The sequence below is a fragment of the Musca autumnalis genome, unplaced genomic scaffold (genome assembly GCF_047663935.1).
Source record: "Musca autumnalis isolate F117 unplaced genomic scaffold, ASM4766393v1 scaffold_5, whole genome shotgun sequence".
NCBI lineage: Eukaryota > Metazoa > Arthropoda > Insecta > Diptera > Muscidae > Musca > Musca autumnalis.
In genome coordinates, this window is record NW_027412088.1 from 202,591,147 (window position 1) to 202,616,283 (window position 25,137).

The window sequence follows — 25,137 nt, forward strand, 5'->3', positions numbered from 1 at the left end:
CTTGAGAGCCTTTCCAAAGGAAAGGGTGCTTCTTAAGAGCCTTTCCAAAGGAAAGGGTGCTTCTTAAGAGCCTTTCCAAAGGAAAGGGTGCTTCTTAAGAGCCTTTCCAAAGGAAAGGGTGCTTCTTAAGAGCCTTTCCAAAGGAAAGGGTGCTTCTTAAGAGCCTTTCCAAAGGAAAGGGTGCTTCTTAAGAGCCTTTCCAAAGGAAAGGGTGCTTCTTAAGAGCCTTTCCAAAGGAAAGGGTGCTTCTTAAGAGCCTTTCCAAAGGAAAGGGTGCTTCTTAAGAGCCTTTCCAAAGGAAAGGGTGCTTCTTAAGAGCCTTTCCAAAGGAAAGTGTGCTTCTTAAGAGCCTTTCCAAAGGAAAGTGTGCTTCTTAAGAGCCTTTCCAAAGGAAAGGGTGCTTCTTAAGAGCCTTTCCAAAGGAAAGGGTGCTTCTTAAGAGCCTTTCCAAAGGAAAGGGTGCTTCTTAGGTCCCTTTTCAAAGGAAAGGGTGCATCTTAAGTCCATTTCCAAAGGAAAGGGTGCTTCTTAAGTCCATTTCCAAAGGAAAGGGTGCTTCTTAAGTCCCTTTCCAAAGGAAAGGTGCTTCTTAAGTCCCTTTCCAAAGGAAAGGGTGCTTCATAAGTCCCTTTCCAAAGGAAAGGGTGCTTCTTAAGTCCCTTTCCAAAAGAAAGGGTGCTTCTTAAGTCCCTTGTCAAAGGAAAGGGTGCTTCTTAAGTCCCTTACCAAAGGAAAGGGTGCTTCCTAAGTCCCTTTCCAAAGGAAAGGATGCTTCTTAAGTCCCTTTCCAAAGGAAAGGGTGCTACTTAAGTCCGTTTCCAAAGGAAAGGGTGCTTCTTAAGTCCCTTTCCAAAGGAAAGGGTGCTTCTTAAGTCCCTTTCCAAAGGAAAGGGTGCTTCTTAAGTCCCTTTCCAAAGGAAAGGGTGCTTCTTAAGTCCCTTTTCAAAGGAAAGGGTGCTTCTTAAGTCCCTTTTCAAAGGAAAGGGTGCTTCTTAAGTCCCTTTCCAAAGGAAAGGGTGCTTCTTAAGTCCCTTTCCAAAGGAAAGGGTGCTTCTTAAGTCCCTTTCCAAAGGAAAGGGTGCTTCTTAAGTCTCTTTCCAAAGGAAAGGGTGCTTCTTAAGTTCCTTTCCAAAGGAAAGGGTGCTTCTTAAGTTCCTTTCCAAAGGAAAGGGTGCTTCTTAAGTCCCTTTCCAAAGGAAAGGGTGCTTCTTAAGTCCCTTTCCAAAGGAAAGGGTGCTTCTTAAGTCCCTTTCCAAAGGAAAGGGTGCTTCTTAAGTCCCTTTCCAAAGGAAAGGGTGCTTCTTAAGTCCCTTTCCAAAGGAAAGGGTGCTTCTTAAGTCCCTTTCCAAAGGAAAGGGTGCTTCTTAAGTCCCTTTCCAAAGGAAAGGGTGCTTCTTAAGTCCCTTTCCAAAGGAAAGGGTGCTTCTTAAGTCCCTTTCCAAAGGAAAGGGTGCTTCTTAAGTCCCTTTCCAAAGGAAAGGGTGCTTCTTAAGTCCCTTTCCAAAGGAAAGGGTGCTTCTTAAGTCCCTTTCCAAAGGAAAGGGTGCTTCTTAAGTCCCTTTCCAAAGGAAAGGGTGCTTCTTAAGTCCCTTTCCAAAGGAAAGGGTGCTTCTTAAGTCCCTTTCCAAAGGAAAGGGTGCTTCTTAAGTCCCTTTCCAAAGGAAAGGGTGCTTCTTAAGTCCCTTTCCAAAGGAAAGGGTGCTTCTTAAGTCCCTTTCCAAAGGAAAGAGTGCTTCTTAAGTCCCTTTCCAAAGGAAAGGGTGCTTCTTAAGTCCCTTTCCAAAGGAAAGGGTGCTTCTTAAGTCCCTTTCCAAAGGAAATGGTGCTTCTTAAGTCCCTTTCCAAAGTATAGGGTGCTTCTTAAGTCCCTTTCCAAAGGATAGGGTGCTTCTTAAGTCTCTTTCCAAAGGAAAGGGTGCTTCTTAAGTCCATTTCCAAAGGAAAGGGTGCTTCTTAAGTCCATTTCCAAAGGAAAGGGTGCTTCTTAAGTCCCTTTCTAAAGGAAAGGGTGCTTCTTAAGTCCCTTTCCAATGAAATTTGTGCTTCTTAAGTCCCTTTCCAAAGAAAATTGTGCTTCTTAAGTCCCTTTCCAAAGGAAAGGGTGCTTCTTAAGACCTTTTTTAAATGAAAAGTGCCTTCTTAAGTCCCTTTGCAAAGGAAAGGTTGATTCTCAACACCATTTTTAAGGGAAAAGTTGCTTCTCAATACCTTTTCCAAAGAAAAGGTTGTTTCTTAAAGATCCTTTCTTTTTTATTAAATCTCCGTGATTCCTGTGTCTTGCTGCTCCAATTCCATTATGAACATAAAACCCGATCATCCTACCTTAATCTTAAACACTCTACTTCAAATTTTCAAACTTTCTAAGAAGATAGAAAAAATGCCTGCCTCGTTATTTTCATGTAATCAGCCTATCCTCGGAGATTCAATGTAATTGACCTGGTTATGCAGGTAAGCAAACAAGTCCAACATTGTTAGAACAACATAACTTCCGTATAGGCCATAACGCACATGGGCAGGCACAACAGTACTACAAACCAATATTTGTAGCATAAACAATTTAATTCCCATATGGTTAGGAATATTGTGCCGCAACACCAACATGCCCTTACTCCTCTAACTGCAAATCTGAAGTACATGTGTTATTTTTTCTATGTTCCATTGTCTTTGGTCTGCCTGTGTGCATGTTGATACGACAACTAGCAATCATTCCAATCACATGGAATATTGGACTGTGGTCCGACTCATAGAACTCATCGTAAGCTGATTGCTTTAGTTAGCCCAGAGACAACATTAGTTTTTGAACGAAAGAAACAATGTGATTTTTTTCTTTTAGCTATGTACATATGTGCAGAGTGTGACATCTGCTTTGGGAAAGCTTTAGGAAAAACACAATAGCATTCCGAATGTTTTTGCTTTTTTTTTTGTTTTCAAGCCAAAACTTCTTTGGTTTCATATTGCAAAAGTGTTTGCTATTTTAATTTGAGTTTTTTCTCGGTCTCTTTGTTGTTGTTGTTTTTTTTTTTTTGTTTTGTTCTTTTTTCCTTTTGATTAGAATTGTACAACAACATGTTAACATTTATCCCACAGATACAAGACGTGGCAACATCCTCACGTATGACAACACTTGGCAGTCGTTCGAAACGTTTGCAATCTTCCATACTACAACCACTGGAGCAGTTGCAAAATGAAATACTTTATCATTTGACAGCATTGGAATTGCAAAAGGACCCCTGGGCCAAACAGGTCAATCAGACTTTAAACCATTTGCGCAACATTCAGGAGTATTTGGAGAAGACAGCAGGAGAAATATGTGACAATCAAACAAGAATCTATACCGAAAGGTAAATGCAAAAACAAACAAAACGATTAATTAAATCCATGACACATGATTTATGTTTGTTTTTTATGTTCTTTATTGGTTAGACTGAAAACCTATTTGACCAGCGACAAGGCCACAATGTCTTCACAATTGGGCGACACCACAGCCAAATGCCGTCCCTTCTTTGATATCTTTGATGCAAATCGTATATTTCTTTGTCGAAATATGATCGATTTCATCAATGCCTTATGGTTCTTTCCCTTTTTGACATTGCTACTGTGGTCGGTCGCCACACCCGTGGGTTTAAATCTAATCTCACTGCAACGTAAGTTGACCACATTGAAACAAATTCGTTTGCGTAGCGGCGGTAGTGAACGAGGACGGCGACGTGAGCGGGATTCGAGTACGTCGCGAGAGCGCAGCACAAGTAGTGGCAGGCGAAAACCGGCACCATTGTAAGTTGAAAAGCATAAAACATTTTTTTGAGGTTATGTGAAAATATTCATATTGGTGTGTTTAAGGCGTCGCACCGCCACCGAAGAAACATTGGATATTGATGACATTGATGCGGTACAACAAACACCGGTACGCAGTCGTAGTCAACCGTAAGTTGTGTAAGGTTATATTCCCTTTTGGAATTTAATGTGTATTTTTGAAATGTTTCCCTTTAGAAGACGTTCTGAACCAGAACCGGAAGATAATTGGCGTTCATCTGGTAACATACGTGCCCAGTCTCGGGATCGTAGCTCATATGAACGTGAACAGCCACGTGGAAAACCGCCTATGTAAGTAAAACGCTGTCAAATATTCACCTAAACCAAGGCGAAAGCCGAATTTAAACTGGCGTTTGTCCCAATTTACATTAGGCGAGTTTACTTGCGGCAATTGTCAGTTTGTAGGTGAGAGAGGGTGCTGAGAGGCAAAGGGTTACCATATGCCTCACCTCTCTCCCCTACAAAATGACAATTGCCGCAAGTAAACTCGCCTAATCTAAATTGGGACTAACTCTCGTATTTTATTATAATACGTGCGATGAAAATGCGACTTAAATACATTCATTAGGTCAACCAAAAATAACGCATTTTATTTTAACCAGCTTGATGTAAACGTAGTCTTAGGATGGCATGCAAATATCTGTACAGTAGAGTTGTACAATCTAGTTCATTTGAAAGATCTAGTTCAATAGCTCAGCTCTTTTAATTGAACCAGTTCAATAATCTAGTTCATATTTCACTATCCAGTTCAATTATTCGGATCAGAATCGTTCACGGGCTCTTAATCGTTCGCTTGATAAAAACACATACATGTGAAATTCGGTTTGGAATATTTCTTTCTTTGACATCAAAGGCCAGCTGTTTTGATTCTGCTGTAACCTATACATCCTATCCTATACAGTGTATAGGAGTTTTTGTCGTTATGAGGATTTATTTGACGTATACAAAATGGATTTGACAGTTGAAATCTCTTGGACTAACTAAATCCAGTTATATGTAAAAGTACTGTAATACAAATGGTCCCGGCACATGCGGTCTGTTATGAGTCGCGTCGCGCGTTAAGAACAACAACCACGTGAAACATGTGTAAGGGGCTAAATAAATACGATCCGTTGTGTGACGCGTTGCGCGTTGAAAACAACAACCACATGAAAAATGTGTTAGTGATGCCAAATTCGTTCTTGTAGTTTTCACGTGGTTGTTGTAACGCGACACACAACGGACCGTATGTATTTGGGCCTTAAATGATGCCATATTTGTTATCGTATCTTTCATGTGATTGTTATAACGCGACACTCAACGGACCGTATGTGCCGGGGCCTTAAGGGGCTCTTCACATGTGATCCGTTGACCTTTCGGTCGTTGAGTGTCGTGTAAGAGAAGCCAAGTTTGTTTTTGATGTTTTCATGTCGTTGCTGCAAAGAGTATGTCCCGTTCCACATTTGAGGGATTTCAATGAAATAATTTCATGAAATTATGCGTTCTTATGTATGTATTTGACGCGACGCTCAACGGACCGTATGTGCCGAGCCCTTAAATTCATGAAATTCTATCAATGAAATCATTCTAGTGTGGACCGGGACTATGTACCGCATGTCAAAATGGGTACGTGGAGCGTCGCGTTAACGACTTATGGTACGTTTACATTTACGAACTCGAGTGGATTTCAACTGTCAATTCCTTTGCGTATACGTCATCTAAAATCCATTGGATTTCATTTGACGTTTATGCAATATAATTGACAGTTGAAATCGAGCTGATTTCGTACTTTTAAAACAAGAGTCAAATTAAATTATTGAATAGTGGTTTGCAATACTTGAGCTTTTTCACTGAGGACGAATTTAACTCGGTGTTCAACGGTTGTTGATAGTTTAAAGCGATATTCCTTACGGAAATTCACGTTTTGTGCCCAAAACTTACTCCCGAGGAACTTGATAAAAAAATCCACGCTTATAGTGCGGTTACACTATAGTTTTTTGCCGGGTTTACCCACATTGAGTATTTATTACTTAATCTGGTCAAATCTGACCAGATTTGCCATACAAAAATTAAATCCTCTCACGACTGGGTTTATTTTAAATCCGGCACAAATCCACCAAAAATACAGTGTTGTATTCGGTATTTGTGCAAAAAAATCCAACTCTACTCAAAAAGTACCAAAAGTTGCAACTGTTTTTGCAACTGAGTTTGTCGTGTTTTACACGTTTACGATTGGTCGTATGAGATTTTATGGAGTTAGTAAATCTAAATTTATTTGGAAATCATAAAATTATTTATTTTTTTTTTTCATTAGACACTTTTTTAACAAAAAGTACACTTGATACCATGATACAAAAATGTATCCCTATGTAAAATATACCAATATGAACAAAGAGGGGCGATATCTCATACGAGAAATCGTAAAAGTGTAACACACGACTTTATTAGTTATTTTGTATGTATACGTAAACAAACATCAGCTGACAGTTTATATCCTCAAAAAGCTAAGTGTAACCAGCAAAGATTAACCCACTGGATCTATTAAACCCAGTGGGTTAACCTTCAATAGTGTAACCGGGGTATTATTGTCGTCTACTGTTAATCTTAAAGATCTCTAATACTATGTTTACATTTACGAAATCCACTCGATTTCAACTGTCAATTCCATTGCTCAAACGTCAAATGAAATCCAATCGATTTCAGATGAGTTTTCATTTGACGTATACACAAAGGAATTGACAGATGAAATCGAGTGGATTTCGTAAATGTAAACAAGTCTAAAATGTTCTTTAATATATATTCTTTTCCATTTCTCCTCAAACAGGCGACGCCAAGGTACCGAAGAATTCGATTTGGACGATGAAGGCCAACCAGCCTCCTACGGTCGTGAAAGAAGTCAACCGCGAATACAAAGTCGACAGCAAGAACGTTCACAACCCCCATCATCACAGGCCCCAAAATTCAAGCCAGCCTTGTGAGTAAATTCTAAACGTGATGACACTTCGTAGTCAGGCACTGAAGTGTGTGTTGGATTATTCCTCCATGTCTTGAGCCGAAAACACATCCAACGTTTGAGTAAAGTTTTGTGTTATTTCTGGTAGAAAAATAAAAGAAAAAGTGCAGCCAAGTTTGCATTTTTCTTTATTCTTTTAGCAGAAATGACGCAAAACTTTAGGCAAACATTGGACGTGTTCTCGGCTGTAGTTTGCCCGAAAGTCAGAATTAGGAATTTCTGTCTGTATTTTGAGTTAAGGAAGAGAATTTTGAGTTAATGGGGGAGAATGAGCGAAAATTTTAATCTCTCTTCTTATGTTGCTGTGAAATACGAAGATTTTTTAAGAACACCTTCAACGCCTGACTTCGAAGTTTGAAACATCCGTGTTTTCGTTTATCGTTGAATGTTTAGAGATGTCAATGTTTAGTAGATCGATATTATTTTCCTGATGTCAATTGATTTAACTTAAAAAATTGTAAATTTTAAACACTTTTAAGTGGTAATGTTTGCCTTTAATTTTTTATTTCGCTTTACACATTGATTCGTATATTTTAAGTTCTTTTTCCATTGATTGTGTTTCTGGAAATCATTTTTTTTTTCTTTTTTTTATTTCTTAAGTCTATAGATTACAAAAATCCTTACAGACTAAATATACAAATATTTACATACATATGTACAAGAAATATATTCATAGTTTTTTTAGATATATTGAAAAAGAGTGTTAAATATTAAATGTAGTTTAAGTGTAAAATTATTTTTCTCTTTAAAGATTCACGACTTTCAGATGGATCAATTAAGTGGTAATACTTATTAAATTGGGGATCGTGGTTGGCATAGTTTGTTGTGAAATATTTAATTTGAAGTAGTTGGTAGTTGCGAGAAGGTCTAAGCGGGACGTTTATGCAAAGTCTTTCCAAAATAAACTCAGACATAATTTGTCCATGTATAACTTTCATAATAAAGGTGACATTTAGCATTGTGCGGTAGTAAATTCATTAAATTTAACCTAAATTCGTAACTAGGTAATGTTTGTTAGCACCATCCACGACTTCTCAAACAAATAAAAATTGTTTTTGAACAGATTCTAATAAATTTAAATGAATGATATAGCTCGGATCCCATACTATAGATCCAAGATGCTGCGTACAAAAGAAATATTCAATTGTTTACAAACGATATCTCATACGAGAAATTGTAAAAGTGTAACACACGACTTTATTAGTTATTTTGTATGTATACGTAAACAAACATCAGCTGACAGTTTATATCCTCGAAAAGCTAAGTGTAACCAGCAAAGATTAACCCACTGGATCTATTAAACCCTGTGGGTTAACCTTCAATAGTGTAACCGGGGTATAAGGCACCTAGCAGTAGTAGGCAACAATGTTTCCAAATATGTAATGGCTAATGTTAAACTACCCCTGAGAAGCTAGTGACCCCCAGCATCTAACCTATTTTTATTTTTAAATTATGTATTTTGCTTTCTGGTCTGATCATTTAACTGGTTTCTTAGACGAAGACAAGGTACTGAAGAGTTTAATTTAGATGATGAAAATGCACCCACAAGTTCTCAACAACAACAACGTCGTAGCCAATCTAGGGAGCCAAGCAATAGTAGACAACAACAAACACGGGCACCATCTACTGCCAAATCAGTACCGGTCTTGTAAGTTGGAATAGCTTATCTTGGGCCTAATTCACATAGAGCTACCAAAACAAGTGTTTTAGTCCCGGTCCACACTGGAGTAAATTTCATGAAATTAGACGTTCTTAGAACGTTCTTATTCTACTATGGAACTCGATCTAGATTCTAGAAACGCATAATTACATATATATATTTTTCAATGAAATTACACTAGTGTGAACCGGGAATTAGTTAAATACGTCATTTATTTGGCAGATATTCAATGGAATTGACAACATAAATGATGCATTTTATTAAAACTTGTTTGATGTAAATGCAGCTTTGCATGTAGATCAGCTAGCCTTGTATTTGTTTTAATTTTTTGTTGTGATTTCTGTTATAATTTTACGCAATGTCTTTTAGACGAAGACAAGGTACTGAAGAATTTAATTTGGACGATGAATATGCAGCCACAAGCTCCCAACAATATAGGGCCCCCAGCAGTAGTAGACAACAACCTCCTAAACCACCACCGAAAAGTGCCAAATCAGTACCAGTCTTGTAAGTGTTAAATCTAATTTACACTAATAGCCAAAACACGAGTTTTGGCATTGACAACTTGAATGACTCGTTTTACAAAAAGAAATCTGTTTGATGTAAATATGCTATTAATGTAACGGCTAGTATGGAAGATGGGTAGAAAATTATTTGGTTGAACTTATAGATATGTATAAATTGGTGGATATTTTACGGTCTCTTTAATCTGTATATTTGATTAATAAATTAGAAGAAGACAAGGTACTGAAGAATTCAATTTGGATAATGAAGATACGGCTCCATATGAACGTGAACGAAGCCAACAAAGAGGCATGGCCAGTAGTAGTAGACCCCAACAACAACGTGCCCAATCACAGCAAACTTCCAAGCCGGTTATGTAAGTTAATATGTTTACGGCTTTATTAATACTAAACTAAAAATTTCCCCTAAAAAAGAAACCGTTTTATTCCAAATTAAAAATAATGAGAGAACCGTGGCTGTGGGTGGATTATATTGTAATTATGGCTTGTGAAACAACTCTTCTATCTCAAAATTTTTGGTATATAACCCTGTTTGTAATTGTCTTTTTTCTTCCTTTTTTACAGTCTTCCTAGGGGTCAAACTGAATCAGCACGTTGAGAGTTGTTTTGAGATATCGCGTTAACAGATAAAAAGCCAAGACAAAGCGGAATCCAGTGGTTTTTATTTGACGTATACCCAGTTGAATTGACAGTTGAATTCATTGGATTTCGTAAATGTAAACGTACTTTACTTTCAGAAATGTTTCGGCACATACGGTCCGTTGAGTACCGCGTTACAACAACCACATGAAAAAGTCTAAGTGATGCCAAGCTTTTTTTTTTGAAAAACAACAATATGACTGTTGCGTTAAAATTAAACATAATTTAACTTTTTTGGGACAACTCGTGTCTCTCAACAAGCCTCGGCACATAAAGCCCTCGGCACATACGGTCCGTTTAGTGACACGTTGGGACACGCGTTGTCTCAAAACAGTTAAATTATGTTTAAATTTAATGCGTCAGCCACATTGTTGTTTTTCAAAAAACTTTGCATCACTTACACTTTTTTCATGTGGTTTTTGTACCGCGACGCTCAACGCGCTCGTCACATACGGTGCACTAAACGGACCGTATGTGCCGAGGACTTAAGGTCCGTGGAGCATCGCGTTACGGCAACCACATGAAAAAAGTATAAGTGATTCCAAGTTTTTTTTGAAAAACAACAATATAGGCCTCTGTACATACGGCGCGTTGAGCGTCGCGTTACAACAAGCAAATGAAAACTTCAACAACAAACTTGGCGTCACTTAGACTTTTTTCATGTGGTTGTTGTTTTTAACGCGTGACGCGACGCACAACGCACCGTCTGTGCCGGGGCCTTATGGGTGTTGCGTAAAATTAAACATAATTTAACTTTTTTGGGACAACGCTTGTCCCAACGTGTCACTCAACGGACCGTATGAACTGAGGCCTAACGAACCATATGTGCCGAGGCCTTGAGAAATTTCTTCGTTATAGTATGTTTACATTATAACTTTTTGCTGGGTTAACCTCTTTATGTCAAATAATTGGGAATCGCTAATGGAACTAACGTTTAACTTCACGTTTTGAACGGCAACGCGAAAAGGCGAAAAACAACATTCAACGTTCTGGTTTTTATTCACCTTTTAGTGCTTACTACCTCAATCGATAATAGGTCTGTACGATAACCCAAAAGTTTGTACAAATTTGCACAAACTTTTACAAAATGCTGTTCGATAACAAACTTGTAAAGTAAAAGAGAGCGAATTTGGAGACAACAGTGAGAGAATTTTGGAGAGCTTTGAAGAGTTTTGCTTACATGTTTTTGCAAGGAAAATTTTTCTTGTAAGAACTTGCAAGTTTGATCAGCTGATTTAAATTCGAATGCTTTGTGGCAGACTTCTTGGCAAAAACATAAACAAACGTTGGGTTTTAGAATAAATAGAAATAAAAAAGGGAAAAATTATATAAACAAATTATGGAAAACGATAATGTAAATAAATGGTATGTTCCAGAACTGCAAGAATCTATTAATTTTTACTATTTTTTCCGATAACATAAAGGAAAAACTGTTATCGTAGTAAAAAATAGTAGCTTCTTGCAGGTTCTGGAACAGAGCAAAAATAACTTATTTTGTAGTTTGTGGTGAATACTTTTTTATTTTATTATTTATTTAATCTTTTCCGCCAACTTGTTCTTCAAATCACCTGACTTCTTGCAAGTTTTTGCAAATTGCTGTTCGATAACAATCTGCAAATTTTTAGCTTCGAGAGAGTAAAATTGGTGGAGAGACGTTACTGAGAACTTGCAAGTACTTTTCACTTGCGAAGTTATCGTACAGACCTAATATTTACACTCTTTCCTCTTTATTTTAACACACTTTCTTTAAATACACAAAGTTTTCCTTCTATCTCTTTTTTAAATTTACATATAAATGTGTGGTCCTTCCTAACCTGAAGTTGATGTATCCTACCGTCAAAATATTCTCAGATTTTCATTTCTTCTTTTTTTTGGTTAAAAAATGTGTGTGTTTTTGTTTGACAATTAGGCGTCGACAAGGTACCCAAGAACTCAATTTAGACGATGAAGATAATAACTGGCGTTCACCGCAAGACTCGAGCACTCAAAGAGGGCGCAGTCAGCCAAGACGTGGGGATATGCGTTCACAGAGATCAATGACACCAGTTCTTTCGGCCAGACCGGATATGCAACCGGCACAGCCAATGCCACGTACACCACCCAGACTGAAATCTCGTGTTTCATTAACCACAAGGGCTGTCGCTAATATTGTTAAAAATCGCAGCCAGGCTGGCAGGGTATTGTAAGTAAAATTCAACAAATTCGCAATCACTTATGTGATATTCTTTTAACATACCTTTACCATTGCAGAAGACGCCGAGATACTGACGAATTTGAATTGGATGATGATAATGATAATACATACAGTACCGCAACTAGGCAAGCCGTGGAAGCGTAAGCCTCAATCTTACATTTTTAAGGGGGGTTTCTAATTATTTTCATATTTCAGTGCTCGAAGAACACCGCCCCGTACAGCACCACCACCACCGCCACCACCCTCAAACAGGTTCTCTCGTTATTAAAACAATTTTGTATGCATTTTGGTTTTTGAACTAATCCGGCCAACAACAAACACCTATTCTACACCTAAAAAGCAACTCTTATTATATAACGAATATCATTCATACCTATCTCATTAATTTTCTTTTTCTTTCTTTTCGCCTTCTCTGAAAATAAACAATAACTACAAACAAATATCTAGATTTAGTGATGTTCGTAGTGTACGCTGGACCGCTAAAGATGATGATATTGTTTTCGAAGATTGTGACTCAGCGAATCCCATGTACATGATTCATGATCTTGACGAATAAAGAAAAAAGGACACAATTTTCCATCTACAAAATAAAACATACATAACATATTACATAATTCGTATGTCTGATACACTTCTTGAGATAGCTAAATGCATTTGTAGCTATCATTAGTATGGACAACATAATGATTATGTTTTGTGTTTTAATGCCCACACATGCACGATTTTACCACAAAATATTCATTTTTAAGAAGTTTACCTTTTTTTGTAAGAATAAAAAATTATGAATTTTAGTTGTATTTCTTTTTAAGCCTAGATTTAAATATAAGTATAAACAATATTTATATTTTTGTTTTGTAGAAAATAAGACATTCTTTAATAAATAATGATGAATACAAATCGAATAAAGAGCTAAAAATATAAAAATTTATGGTTGTTATTGGGTAAAAACTTGTAAAAGTCAGTGTAGCAACTTGAGCCTAAAAGCATGTTTGGTCCATATTTATATTAGGCAATTTTCCTTGAGGCAATTGTCCGTTTGAAGGAGAGAGAGATGTGAGACACCCTCTCTTGCCGACAAACTGACAATTGCCGCAAGGACACATGAAGAATTAGATGTAAACCATGGCACAATTACCCAGGTAGTGGCATCGTAAAATTTTGAATATGTTATGTCAAAACTTTCTTTATGCTGTTGGGGAAATTACAACAAAAATAATTTTTTTATAAAGGGATTTGACTTTTCATATTCGATCAGCTGGTGTGATACCACTACCTGTTAGTTCTGCCATGATGTAAACGTTGTCTTATCAATAATAGGTGTGTCTTTTTACGTGATAATTTGTAATAATTATTACGAAATGTTACTAAATGCTGTCTTTTTACACAAAAGTTCAGTAAAAGAGAGCGAAGTTAGAGAACAAGTTTGACAGTTGTTTGCTGAGAAATTGCTAAAAGTTGCTGAAAGAATTTTTCCCAGCAACATTTAGCAAGTTCGATCAGCTGTTTTTTAATCATCTGCAAATGGACAGCTGCTCAATGTTTATCTTATTTTTTGTGGAAAATACTATAAATATTACGACTCAGGTTTATTTATTGATTATTTTATTAATATATTAATTATTTTCTATTTATTTTGCTTAAAATTGAAGAACTTTTCCATTGCTTTGGAATTATTTTTTCGTTCATGCATTGGCGCCAATGTTTTTGTTTTGGTTATCAACTGTTATCTTGCTAAAGTTTACTAAATGCTGTCTTTTTACTATTTTCTCTATTTTCGTATCAAAGAGTAAAATCTCTCTTACTCTCTGAAAAGAAGTTACTGAATAATTATTACTGAAAAAGTAAAAAGACACAACTAATGTCAACAAATGGTCTGTTCCTTTACTTCTGAAAGTGGTAAAACCGGCAAAAGTAGTAAAAGTTGAAAACTGCTCCCATATGAATTGTATTGTGTCTGAAGTAAAGGAACGCTTTTCGAGTAAAAAGTTGTAAAACTTGAAGATTCTTGAACGTAAAGGAACAGGGCTAAAAATTCAAATGGTTTGATAAAAACGCCTTATAGTACGTTTAGACTATGCTTGATTTATCAAATCCAGTGGATTTAAGTTGCCATTTTCATACCATATATGTCAAATAAATCAAGATAATGCACTTACAGCGTGTTTTTGTAAAAAGTTTTTGCCCATTCGTTCGTCGATTTCATGAACGAAGACACAATTTGGTTTTCATAGCGATTGACGTTTGTATTCGTGTGACAAACAAATGAAAGCTTTTTATTTTCGTAATTTTTTTGGTTTTCGTAACAAAATCAGACGAACGAATACGTCAAAAATAAACGAATGGAAAAGAACCATCGTTTTGAATGAAAATTAAATAATTTGAGTAATAAATGGCACAAAACACACGAAAACTGGAAGGGAATGCAATTTTATTTATTTCCATAGAAGCACACTCGTATATGTACATACGTTTCTTCATATTATCACAATTATTTTTGGACAAATTTGATAACATTTTTTCTTATTTTTTGTTTGTCATTTGTTTATCGGGGCTGCCATCAAGTAACACATTTTACGTGCAGATGCCTATGCAAAATTCACAAAATAAGTATCATGGAAACCCTGAAATATAAAAGCTTTTATGAAATAGACGAAAGCTTTCAGATAAAAACGAATGGTTCGTAAAATTTTACAAGAACCAAATTTTGAACGTATACGTTTTAGTACGAACGGTTCGTGTGACAGGCAAGCATTTTTACAAAAACACCCTGTTAATCATCGAATAAATGCATACTCTAAACCAAGCATTAAACAGAGAAAAACAATTGCAAGCCAGATATGAAAAAAGATTTTGCATTTTCGCGGATTCATGCTTTGTTTTATTGAATTATTGAGTCCTTACCTGATCCACAGCGTTCTTATCCATTTTCCATTAAATTTCTCTCCATCAATGTTAATATTTTATTACTTTATTATAGCTCTGTTCCAGAACTAAAAAGTTTTTACAATTTTTACCACTTTTACACACTTTACGTTCCCGTACACAAAATTTATATGAAAATCGTTTACGACTTTTACAACTTTTACGACTTTTACCACCTTATAAAGTACGGGAACAGGCCACATTTCTTCATTAAATAAATCAAACGAATGACCGAATAACCGTCGTCTTGCGCACAAAAACCAAGCCCTGCCACATTTTTTGTTACGCCGTTAAAACACAAACAATGCAAAATCATAAGCTATCAATGCAAAGTGCCCGCATGCTTCTTCTTCTAAGAAATCAGAATCAGTCAGTGCGACACAGAACAAGAGAAAAACAAAAATCGGGACGATATAAGAAAATTAATATAAAAAATTGTACAAAATTTAAAAAAGCAAGAAATTTTTAATACTAAAAACAAAATCATGGTGTAATAAAACAGAAATTTACTAAAGTAATCTTAATTGCAAAGTAACTCCTCTTAATCAATTTGTTTTGTTTGACAAGTGTATTTCTTCTCTCGTTCTCCACCATTAAAAGAAAGAAAAAAAATCTTAAAGGAATATAAACTGGAGAAAATTGAAAAAAAATAATTGTGCATTAAATTACAAACAAAAACTACATATTTGTAAGTATAGAAAACCAGTTTTCCCAAAATATTACATCTATTTGGGGCTTTTGGAAATTCTTTTTTGAAGGCTATTGACCTGGATTTATCCTGAAAAAAAATCTGTGAATAATGCACTTTGTGAAAAACGGACTGTGTGAATGTGTGTGTGGCTTAGTGTCATTTATGTGTGTATGCATTAACACTATTATGTGATGAGATTCTAAAATCTACTAAATTAAACAAAGACGAAATATTTATTTGAATGGTGGTCGTCGTGGTCGTGTAAAGTTGACCAGCACAATGCAAAATCTCTTGCTTGCTCTGACTTGTCCATACCCTGTTTCTTCTTGCTCCTTGCACACTCCGTAAACAGCCAACCTGTATGTTTTTTTATTTTTTTGTCGTGGTCATTTATAACACAATACATAACAAGTGTCTGAATTGTCTAAATGTGAAATATATATAAGAAATATTTTTAATTACAAGTAGGTTGATGATTTTGTTTTTAATTTCTTTTGGCTGTTTAAGATATTTCAAATATATTATATATTGTTGTTTTAATTCCAATTCACATACAAATCCAAGTAAGTTTTTCGTTTATTGTTGTTTAGTTCATTGACCTTTTAGCTTGTTAGCACCTTCTAACATGTGTTTTGTTTTTGTTTCGTATTTGTTTACACTTCACCGGCTTGTTGGCTTGGCCCATCTGCCTACACTTGATTTTTGTCTTGTTCTTGTTTTCTACAGTATTCAGTATGCAAATCGTAACATGTGTTGTGCGTTTTTCTGTTTCTATAGTACTTCGTGACGTTCTATTAGTGATAGTACTAGCGTTGTTCAAATCTAGTTCGTTTGAACGACCTAGTTCACTATATAGTTCAGTGGACACCGGTCATTTGTATGAAAGAACAGCGAGTTAGTTATATTATCTCTTTGTTTTCATGAAATAGCTCATACGTAAACGAACTATGGTACTGAAATTTTACATAGTACATAAATCAAAGGTATTAGCAAAGATACAGGGTGTCTCCATATTAAAAGTTATGTATGTTTAAAAATTTATAATATATAACACTTTTCAGGAAAAATCGCACATCATTAAAAATAGTGGAAATTTGTAATAAAATTTAGTGAGAAATTATGAAAATAACTAACCACAATATATGGTAAAAAAATATAAAATTACCAGAAGTCTTACTTGCAACCACATAAAACCAATTCTATTTATGTACGTAAAAAATGTATGTTATTATTTAAGGTCATCAGGTAAAATCCCATATAAACCAAATGACTAATTCCTGTAAAATCCTAATAATTGGTTCACCAGAAAGTGGAAATTTGAAACATAATTAATAGGCACCATTGATTCATCAAGTAATATCCCAATAATGGGCTTAAACAAAGGAGTAAAAGAAAAGTGATTAATTGTGAAATTAAAGTTGAATGATGTCACAGTGTTTTAAAAGAATTTTATCTCTATCTCTCCACATACAATGTCGTATGGAGTGAGTTTCCCTTCTCTCAGAGAAAAGTTATGTGACTTGGACAGTGCCACAATCACCATGATTGAACTTAAAGAAATAAAAAATATATGAAATGTTAGCATTTCAATATTAGATCAATTAAATTAAATGACATCTTTATGCATACTGAACATACTGAAGAAACAATGCCCATCAGCATCGTTAATTACGAAGTGCAACATCCATATCTACTGTCATAATACGTACACGTACAGTTGATTGTACTACAAAACTGACCTAGGTAATCTTATAATATGTGAACAATACCAAAAAAGAAACACATGTTGAAAACAATACAGATATAAAATAAACAAAGCCCATTCTACTTTGTACATTTACCTTACCTACTCCGCTGTGTTCACTTGTGATAACACAACAATGTCCATCACATATAATTCATTCATAAAAATATGCCTATAATGATAAAGTAAAAAAAAATCGTTCCTTTAATGTCAGCTTAAGTATGCCAATGACCATAAATAGATAAGTAACATGACCATGTTTTTTTTTTTTTTTAGCTATGCCAACAAAACAAATACCATATTCTCAATTCCATAGTAGATTGCATCGTTCAAACATTTCATATTGTTGCAGATTTATTTTTGCTCAAACACATCTATGCAAACAACCCTGACGCCGCCATCAAAATGAGTTTCCACAGTCGTAGTTCTAGTGAAATAGACAACATACCATATGGTGAGATATTGCCAATATTTATACGAGATTTTGAAAAGGATTTCGATTTTGCTGATGTCAAGGAAAAAGTACGGGATTTATTCAGCAAACCTGAATTCGAATATATAGAAAAGGGGGTAAGTAATGTACACTTAATAGAGTTTTATTTAGTACTAATTTCTATATTTCCTCCAAAAACTACAGAAAGGTAAAGAACAAATTCTACACATGATATGGACTTTAATGTCCAAACCGGATGATTTGATTATCCAGTTCTTAGATGCCATTACCTATGATTATAAATGGATTGTGGACAAAATTAAAAACGGATACATGGACCATGGTGTATTAACTGAATTGTATTTGGAAAAATTACGTATCATACAAAGTCACAATGAGATGCACACTCAATATAATGTGCATCGCACTAAGCCGGTAAGTTCTGGGGCACAGAACAAGTGTTTATAGCTCATCTAACTATCAGTGGTGTTTTTTTTTTAATATTTATTGTTTCTTTTCAAGTTTATTGAATTGTCCAGAAAGCTGCGACGCCTTAATCCGAAGAAAACCTACAACAGTGTTGTACTATTGGGCGATCTTGGCAGTGGTAAAAAATGGCTGGCAATTGATGTATGCTCCGACTATACAGTTATGGAAAAAATGGACTTTAATGTGTTCTGGATTGATTGCATCAATTGTGTAAATCCCCAAGAAGACTATAATGCCCTCAAAAAGCTAATGTTTAAATTAGATCCCGACTATAATTTCGCTGAAAATCTAAATGAAAATATAGCGAATCGAATTAGTGTCCTAAAAGCTAAAATAGAAAATCTACTTGAATCGAAAGAATATAAAAATTGTCTACTGGTGCTGGCTAATGTACAGAATACCAAAGCAGAAAAGGTTTTTAAATTGGGCTGTAAACGTTTGATAATAACACGTAATCAAAAGATTTACGATACACTACCGGATAAAGTAAATCTTAAAATGATTCTAACCGAAAGCTTGTCGCTAGTGGAATTTCATCTGATGCTTGATAAGTACATCAGGAGATATAGTTGGCGTGATTTTAATCTAACATATGCAAGTGATATTTATTATGCAAGCAAAGCAGATCCTTATATACTGAGCATAATTGCAAAACAACTGCAATATAAGCGTTCCAATTGGGATGAATGGAAAAAGAATTTGGATACATTGCAGTAAGTATGGGAACATAATAAAAATATGAAAATAAAGTCAATTGATTTGCTTTCGCTTTGGATTGTAGTAAAACTGACTATGGTTAACATTTCAAACGAGACTTTAACAAGGCTATGGTTGTTTTTTAAATAAACAATTTCTTTACTGCTTACAGGATTCCTGATGAAAAATTTAGACGTGATATTGAAAACTCTTTGAAGTCATTAACCCCAGATCAATTGCAATTGTATGCCACATTTTCCATATTTCCCCATTGTGCTAAAATACCAGTAAAGGTAAGTTTTGAAATTTGAAATTACTAAATAACTCATTCCATTAATGTAAATTTTCCCGTTTAGCTTATGGCAAACCTATGGCAGAAAAATCTCAAAGACACGGAAAAAATCGTGGATAAATTTCATAGCAAATCATTTCTTAAGAAGGAACTTTTAGACGATCAAGATACAACTATTTGTAGTTTAAGATATGTCTACAGTTCCTATATTAAGAACTGTCCAAATATGCAAAATCTCATCAATGCATTCGAATTGCATCGTGCTGTAGTCGACTACTATAAGTAAGTGAAGTCCTAGATTTCTCCTAAACCAAACACTGGATATATGAAAATTTTCAATGGATGAAACTTTGTTAAAATTTCTTTGAATTTCCTAAAACAAATCATTTTTGTCCAGGGTCGAAGAACATTTGGATATACGCAAAGATGTCGATTTATATTATGATGCTGATCATGATAATTATTTCTTTCAATGCATTGGCTATCATCTGCATGGCGGCAGGTATATGTCGCTGTTTCCTCGTCTCTATACGGATTTTGGATTTTTGGGTCAGAAAATGCGCCATGTCGGCTTGTCCAACACCATTGCCGATTTGGAATATTATGAAGATGAAATTATGGCAGATTGTCAACCAAATTTCATGAAAAAACTTAAAACATTTTTGGCTAAAGTTGAGGAGAAAATTCTGCATGCTCCAGATTGCTGTTTACTACAATATGCCCTATTAGCCAATGAGGATGTTATAAAACAATTGGCCCTAAAACAAATCGCCCAATTTCCAAGGAGAATGTGGTTCCAGGAAACGTAAGTTAGATATTATCAGTTTATGTAAGGTTTAGGGATAGGAAACGGATTGGCTGCAATTTTAGTAGCTCATGTTGTCCAAAATCAAGCAACAACCGAGCCACTTGGTCTTCATATAGTGTTCATTTAGAAGACCAATTGGTTTCTAATAGACAATCAAATGTTAGTAATAAAGTAGGCCAAATTGAATTCATAAAGAAAGAATGCCAACTAGTCTTCATATAGAATATCAAGTAGTCTTCATTTGGAATACCAAATGGTATGCATATAGAAGACCAAATTACCTTCATAAAAAGGACCAAGAGATCTTCATATAGAAGACCACAAGATCTTCATATAGAAAACTAAGAGGAGGAGGAATAGACGAAATGATCTAGAAACCAAGTGGTCATCATATAGAAAAAAATCTGCTTAAAACTTAACAAATGACAAGGGTCCCCAAACTTTATTTCTTTATGTTTTTGTCCTCATTTAATAATTCCTTTTTTCCATTACAGTGGTCGTTTCCATCAGCGCCGCTTTATATTTAAACTACCTAGTAGTTGCAAACTAATACGTATTTTGGAATCGGATATTTGCATAGCGGTGCTGCATAATAATGAAACCTATTTGGTTGATATATCTCTGGAGGCTTCATGTGAGCCCGTGCAATTGATTAAAGGATCTCCGGTACACCTTATCGACATTCGACCTTTCAATGATACCAATTATTTGCTTACATTGGACTCGATGGGCCAATTGAAATTATGGAAAATTGCAGATGAAATACGACGCATTATTGCCCAACGCCGTAATCCCCATGCCAATTTTAATCCAAATGAATATAGACTGTGTCCCCAGCAAATATGCAGTTGCACCTTTAAACAATGTATAAATGATGTGATTCCCGGTCTTAGACGAGTTGTCTCCTTTTACATGGAGTTACCGGATAATAAGTTGCATGTGGCACTAGATAATGGCAATATAGTAATACTTGACTGGACTTGTGAAGAGTTTCGTACCAACAATGGCTATATGCCATGCAAAACGGATATAATGGACATCAAATGCGTTTGCAAAATTAAACGTTCCCATTGGATGATTTTGCATAATGGAGCTGAAACGCCGGTAGATATTACCTTTATAAATCAACGGAATACCGGAAAAGAGGAGATACGTTTCAATTGGTCTAATGATTTGAAAAACTTTGTTTACCACGAAGTGTGTGGTGATGACATTTTATTGGTCTTCCAAAATGCCATTGTGCGCTTGAGACCAGAGTTCCATTCTGGTTATGTCGATGGTAGCATGGAATTGCTATTTGAGTGCAATAACTTCGACATTACTTGTGCAAGATATTCATTGAAATACAACTATTTAATGGTGGGTTCCAATCAAGGGCTCCACTTGTTCGATTTGGCCAAACGCCACAACGTCTTGGAAAGTATTGTTAGTGAGAATATCACTTCAATTGACATTTACGATTTGGATGATGAGGAGTTCCAATGCATGGTCACTTGTGGGGTAAAGCACAAGAAAATAATCTATTTACTTGGTTTATGTAAAACCTCGGAAAACAGACTGGAATGGCAACATAACGTTGTTCACAATGCCGAACAACTTGGAGAAGGGGAAAAGCTTAGCACTGTACGTTTTAAGGGCAAGCGTTTGTTTGATGTTGTCTGCAATAATGGGGAGAATTTTATCTATGCCGTGGATAGTGAAAATAGGATACATCGAATCTCTACATCAGATGCCAAAAATTGGAAAATCATTAAAGTGCCCCAAGGCACACTACCACCACTTCATGAAATAACTGCAATTTGTTGCAAAGGCCAGAAAACATTTGTGGCCCTTAAAACGCAAGGCATTTACGAGTTAAACGGACAAAACTTTGTGGGCATATTGGATATGTCGAAAAACGTCAAGAGTCTCAAGTTAATCGATGATGATATTTTAATTGCCACCTCTGAGGAACATACACAAATAATTCCTCTGCAAAATATGCCTGGTATTCAAACGCAATCCACAAAATTTGTTGCAGAATTTTGTTATCCCGTAATGGAAAATTTTGTTCTAATGGCCAACATACATGGAGGTGTTGTGGTAAGTTGATAAAAACAAAACAAAAAACATTATCCTCCTGCTATAATTTTATGCGTTTTCCGGAAAAAGATGGCCTCAGTTGAGAAAAATTTCTCTTTAGGCTGATGTCTGGTATTTGTCGAATTCTCAGTTCTAGGAAAGGCCGGTAGAGCTCTGGTCGACAAACATGGACTCTTCCAAAATAAAAGTTGTACAACTTTTTACGGGTTCATAAAAAAAAAATGTCAAAGGTTTCTTGTACAGACGACATCAGTCTGTTATTTTCAATGAACGGAAAGAAACAAAACGATTCCCGTACCAATCACACAACGCCACAAACTTTTCAGCTTCTCTGAATCATTTCATTCTCACAACCAAAACAAAAACACAAACTTTTCAACGTAAAAAGATGGAAACCGTACGATTGGTGAAATGTAACTTCGGCTATGCTTTGCCATGTTGTTTCATTCACCACCGAAACGACAAGTATTTTTGGGAAACGTTTGCCGTGCGTTATGGTCGACACACTCAGACACACACACATGTGATTGCTTAACAACCCTATAAGTTAGCATCAGCATACCACAGTGAATTTTATCAACCACCAAACGTTTTTGATTTATTCACATGTGTTAAGTACTATTTAGTTTTCTATCTGCTGTTGTGGAGTTGAGTACTTTTCGCTTTTCGTTTTGTTCGTACTCACGAATGTAAACAAAACGAAACTAAACAGCGAGCTCGGCCAACGAGGGTTATGTTTCGTTTTGTATTGTTCCTATGGAAAATACGAAACGAAACGATTGGCAATTTTATTTAAAGTATTTTTACGTACTCTGGTTATTTTTGCATATTGATGGGAGTACAGTGGCAATCATTTCATCTTCAGAGACTAATTCAGAGGAATTCTTAACAATATCTTTAACGTGCCTACCAATAATTGAGTCTCTTCGTCGTCTAGAGGTTGAGCTATCGATGCCTAAATTATACATAAAAAACAGTAGTGGGCAAAAATCGGTAAAATGAAAACACAAAATTATGAATGAAAGTATCAATAAAACTTGACAACACTGTTACTATTGGTAAGACTTAGCGACAACTTTATTTTGGTTGTTAACTACCGACAAATTTCGTAAATTACCGAAATTATAAGATTTTAATTTGACCAATTTTTGTCGGTAACTCGAAAAATGAGTTACGGAATTTCAAATATCGGCAAAATTTCTCAAATGGTTGAGACACAGGAAACACATTTTTTTAAGTAAGCCATGAGTTGCCTTCTCTGTCCTCATATGCCAGTTTATAGGTATTCATTGATTGGGCTGATTGTGTAACTGAGAATAGGATAATTTCGTGGAGCCGAGCTGGAAAAGTATAGTACAAATGTCCTTTAATTTTTTTTATATATATTTTTTTTTTCTAGTTTATGGCCAAAAATTTCAAAAACCACAATATTGGAATTCAACCACACGAAGGGTTGGCCGCTTGTGATTTGAAAGCAAATATGGTTTTCTTGGGTTTTACCAACTTTCTGGTTAGGGTAAGAAGTATTATTTGTTTCTGTGTGGAATTTGTGACTAATTCAATAATTTATTTTCAGATTTATGCCTTGAAGGGCCATAAAGAATTCATCGAATGTAGATTGTTGTGCGAACAACAAGAAAGCAACTGCCTTATAACATGTTTAACTGCCTCAGCTAATGGCAAATTATTTGCTGTTGGTTTAGATACACCTCAAACAACTGCCGCCAACAACATTCATCCCAACGATTCAACAAATGCCAACACTAACAACAATCAAATATCTTGTGGAGATATTAATGTTTATAAAGTCAACAATTTAGACGATAAGTTCACCATTGAAAAGTTATACTGCCTTAAATCTCATGTAAAACCAGTTTACGACATGCATTTTTCACCCCACTGCGATGTACTTATAAGTATATCCGAACAAATATGCTTTTGGAATATAACATTTGTACTCAACAACCCATTGACTGCCAATAATAAGAAACGCCACAGTTCACGGTTTTCTTCGCAAAGAAGTGCCGAAGAAGTTGATGCCACGCCACATGCCGGGTCGGCTAGGACTCGTAATCTTCACATGATACTCAATAATGAAATGAAGAAATCCTTTGCTAGAAGTTTTTCTTTACAAGCCTCCTTTGATTCAGAAATGGCCAGTGATAGTGAAGTTTTTGAAACGGTGGCAGAACAGCAACAAAAACATTGTCAAAAAGAAGAAAGTTTTTGGCAATATTTAACTGGTCCCGAAGACAAACCTGAGTTATTGTCATGCTATAAACTAGATGGAAATGAGGCTCTGCAACTATTTACCAACCATGACTTTAGCCAGATCTATACCATCGATGATGAGGGTGTTTATTACAATTTAAATATTGTACAACCAAACACTGTATCACCATTGGAAAAGGAACATTCTCCTGATACTGTGGATTTGGGTGAATACTCAATTTTAGATAATACCAACATGGATGCCGAAAATGACAATATTGCACTTTACAAAGATATGCATCGTTTATCTGTGGCTTCAACTGTATCCGGCCGTGATGTTGTTGACAATATTCAAGCATGACAATCAATGCCACCGCCATCACGACTGCCATCGACTACACCACCCCGTACTTACCTCCATTTTCCTCAAGACTATACTAGTTATATTCGTAATGTGTTATCGTCCCTTTTTATTGTATGTATTTTGTTATTATTTAGTCATTTCTTTGATTGTGCATTTTTATTGTGATAGTCTTTAAGAGTCATTTATATCTTCACTCACTCACTCAACACAAAAACACTCACAAATCTATTAAGTATACAGTGATAAGAAGCATACAATCAAAACAAAAAACATAATCTATGAAAATTTAGTTACAATTAAGTAATTGTAAACAATTGCTGCCAAATTTATATAAAAAAAATAATAAAACATCTTTTATATAACATTGTTACAATGTTATAGAAAAAAAGAGTCCAGTAGTTATATATATTTTATAATGGAGTTTGTTGAAAATAGCAAGTTCTCAACGTGTTCTTTCCAAAGGAAAGGGTGCTTCTTAAGACACTTTCCAAAGCAAAGGGTGCTTCTTAAGACTCTTTCCAAAGGAAAGGATGCTTCTTAAGACACTTTCCAAAGGAAAGGGTGCTTCTTAAGACACTTTCCA

At 35.5% G+C, this 25,137-nt stretch overlaps 2 protein-coding genes across 7 annotated transcripts in view; both read left to right on the forward strand.

The window, feature by feature from the left end:
• Nucleotides 1-12,746, forward strand: part of prom (prominin) — a 73,515-nt gene extending 60,769 nt beyond the window's left edge. Inside the window, exons 11-21 of one of the 4 annotated variants that reach the window (XM_073989711.1) lie at nt 3,088-3,341; nt 3,424-3,774; nt 3,841-3,924; nt 3,991-4,104; nt 6,617-6,766; nt 8,301-8,453; nt 8,835-8,972; nt 9,199-9,345; nt 11,538-11,810; nt 11,879-11,962; nt 12,018-12,746. In XM_073989711.1, coding sequence (XP_073845812.1) covers nt 3,088-3,341; nt 3,424-3,774; nt 3,841-3,924; nt 3,991-4,104; nt 6,617-6,766; nt 8,301-8,453; nt 8,835-8,972; nt 9,199-9,345; nt 11,538-11,810; nt 11,879-11,962; nt 12,018-12,090 — 1,821 coding nt within the window. In that variant the 3' untranslated portion in view covers nt 12,091-12,746. The remainder of the gene's footprint in view (nt 1-3,087; nt 3,342-3,423; nt 3,775-3,840; nt 3,925-3,990; nt 4,105-6,616; nt 6,767-8,300; nt 8,454-8,834; nt 8,973-9,198; nt 9,346-11,537; nt 11,811-11,878; nt 11,963-12,017) is intronic. The other 3 variants (XM_073989713.1, XM_073989712.1, XM_073989714.1) reach the window with 3 other exon arrangements.
• Nucleotides 12,747-15,086: 2,340 nt separating this feature from the next.
• Dark (Death-associated APAF1-related killer) lies at nt 15,087-24,902 on the forward strand. 3 transcript variants are annotated; one of them, XM_073988483.1, is made up of 10 exons: nt 15,087-15,432; nt 17,456-17,749; nt 17,817-18,047; nt 18,135-18,814; nt 18,970-19,090; nt 19,154-19,371; nt 19,487-19,894; nt 20,392-21,979; nt 23,379-23,495; nt 23,556-24,902. In XM_073988483.1, the coding sequence occupies exons 2-10, from the start codon at nt 17,585-17,587 to the stop codon at nt 24,549-24,551; spliced, it is 4,524 nt and encodes a 1,507-aa protein (XP_073844584.1). In that variant the 5' UTR covers nt 15,087-15,432; nt 17,456-17,584; the 3' UTR covers nt 24,552-24,902. The 3 variants fall into 3 exon arrangements, with proteins under 3 accessions (XP_073844584.1, XP_073844585.1, XP_073844586.1); XM_073988484.1 differs by having other exon boundaries at nt 17,532-17,749; XM_073988485.1 differs by having other exon boundaries at nt 15,107-15,258; nt 17,532-17,749.
• Nucleotides 24,903-25,137: the final 235 nt, after the last annotated feature.

Excerpts from the sequence above, each read along its gene's own strand:
- Dark (XM_073988483.1), top strand. The coding sequence starts at position 17,585 with ATGAGTTTCCACAGTCGTAGTTCTAGTGAAATAGACAACATACCATAT. Across the intron at positions 17,750-17,816 it reads TCGAATATATAGAAAAGGGG|AAAGGTAAAGAACAAATTCT; the intron begins GTAAGTAATGTA and ends CAAAAACTACAG. Across the intron at positions 19,895-20,391 it reads AGAATGTGGTTCCAGGAAAC|TGGTCGTTTCCATCAGCGCC; the intron begins GTAAGTTAGATA and ends TTTCCATTACAG.